The following is a 611-nucleotide window of genomic DNA, read 5'->3' on the forward strand; positions in this document are numbered from 1 at the left end:
CCAGCTCCTTATTGCTGTATGGGGGTATTTTATGGTGACAGGTCCTCTTTGAGGTGTACTGACTTGTCACAATCCCGTCCTCAGGAGAAGTGACCAGCGGCTGCCCCTCCCCCTCGCTGAAGCTGAATGTGGCGATGGGCTACGTGGAGCCAGAATACGCCAAAGCCGGCACGCCGCTGCGATTGGAAGTCCGGAAGAAACTTGTGGACGGCGTGACCAGCAAAATGCCCTTCGTGCCGACCAGATACTACAATGTAAAGTGAACAGGCCGGATCCGGTGCTGCCCGTGCGTGGGGTTATGTCATCGAGCAGCCAATCAGAACTCATCTTCTACCGACCTCCCTTCTGTACATCGGTGGCACCTCCTGTACCCAGCCGTACCTCCTGTACCCAGCCGTACCACCTACACCCACCTCCTGTACCCAGCCGTACCTCCTACACCCGCCTCCTGTACCCAGCCGTACCTCCTACGCCCACCTCCTGTGCCCAGCCATACCTCCTGTGCCTCCCGTGTCCTGCGGAGAGAAAAATCCTGAAAGCAATATGTTTCCCAGTCTCAGGAAGCCTTATGTCCACGTGCCAAATACTTCCCCCTCCACCAGTGCCGCCCC

At 57.8% G+C, this 611-nt stretch overlaps 1 protein-coding gene across 1 annotated transcript in view; it reads left to right on the plus strand.

Moving 5' to 3' along the window:
* AMT (aminomethyltransferase) overlaps positions 1 to 274 on the plus strand; it is an 8448-nt gene extending 8174 nt beyond the window's left edge. The window contains exon 7 of the mRNA XM_018575080.1: positions 85 to 274. Within this exon, the coding sequence (XP_018430582.1) occupies positions 85 to 263 (179 nt within the window). The 3' untranslated portion in view covers positions 264 to 274. The remainder of the gene's footprint in view (positions 1 to 84) is intronic.
* Positions 275 to 611: the final 337 nt, after the last annotated feature.

This window comes from Nanorana parkeri, unplaced genomic scaffold (genome assembly GCF_000935625.1).
Source record: "Nanorana parkeri isolate BGI_ZX_2015 unplaced genomic scaffold, ASM93562v1 scaffold3522, whole genome shotgun sequence".
NCBI classification, from domain to species: Eukaryota; Metazoa; Chordata; class Amphibia; order Anura; family Dicroglossidae; genus Nanorana; species Nanorana parkeri.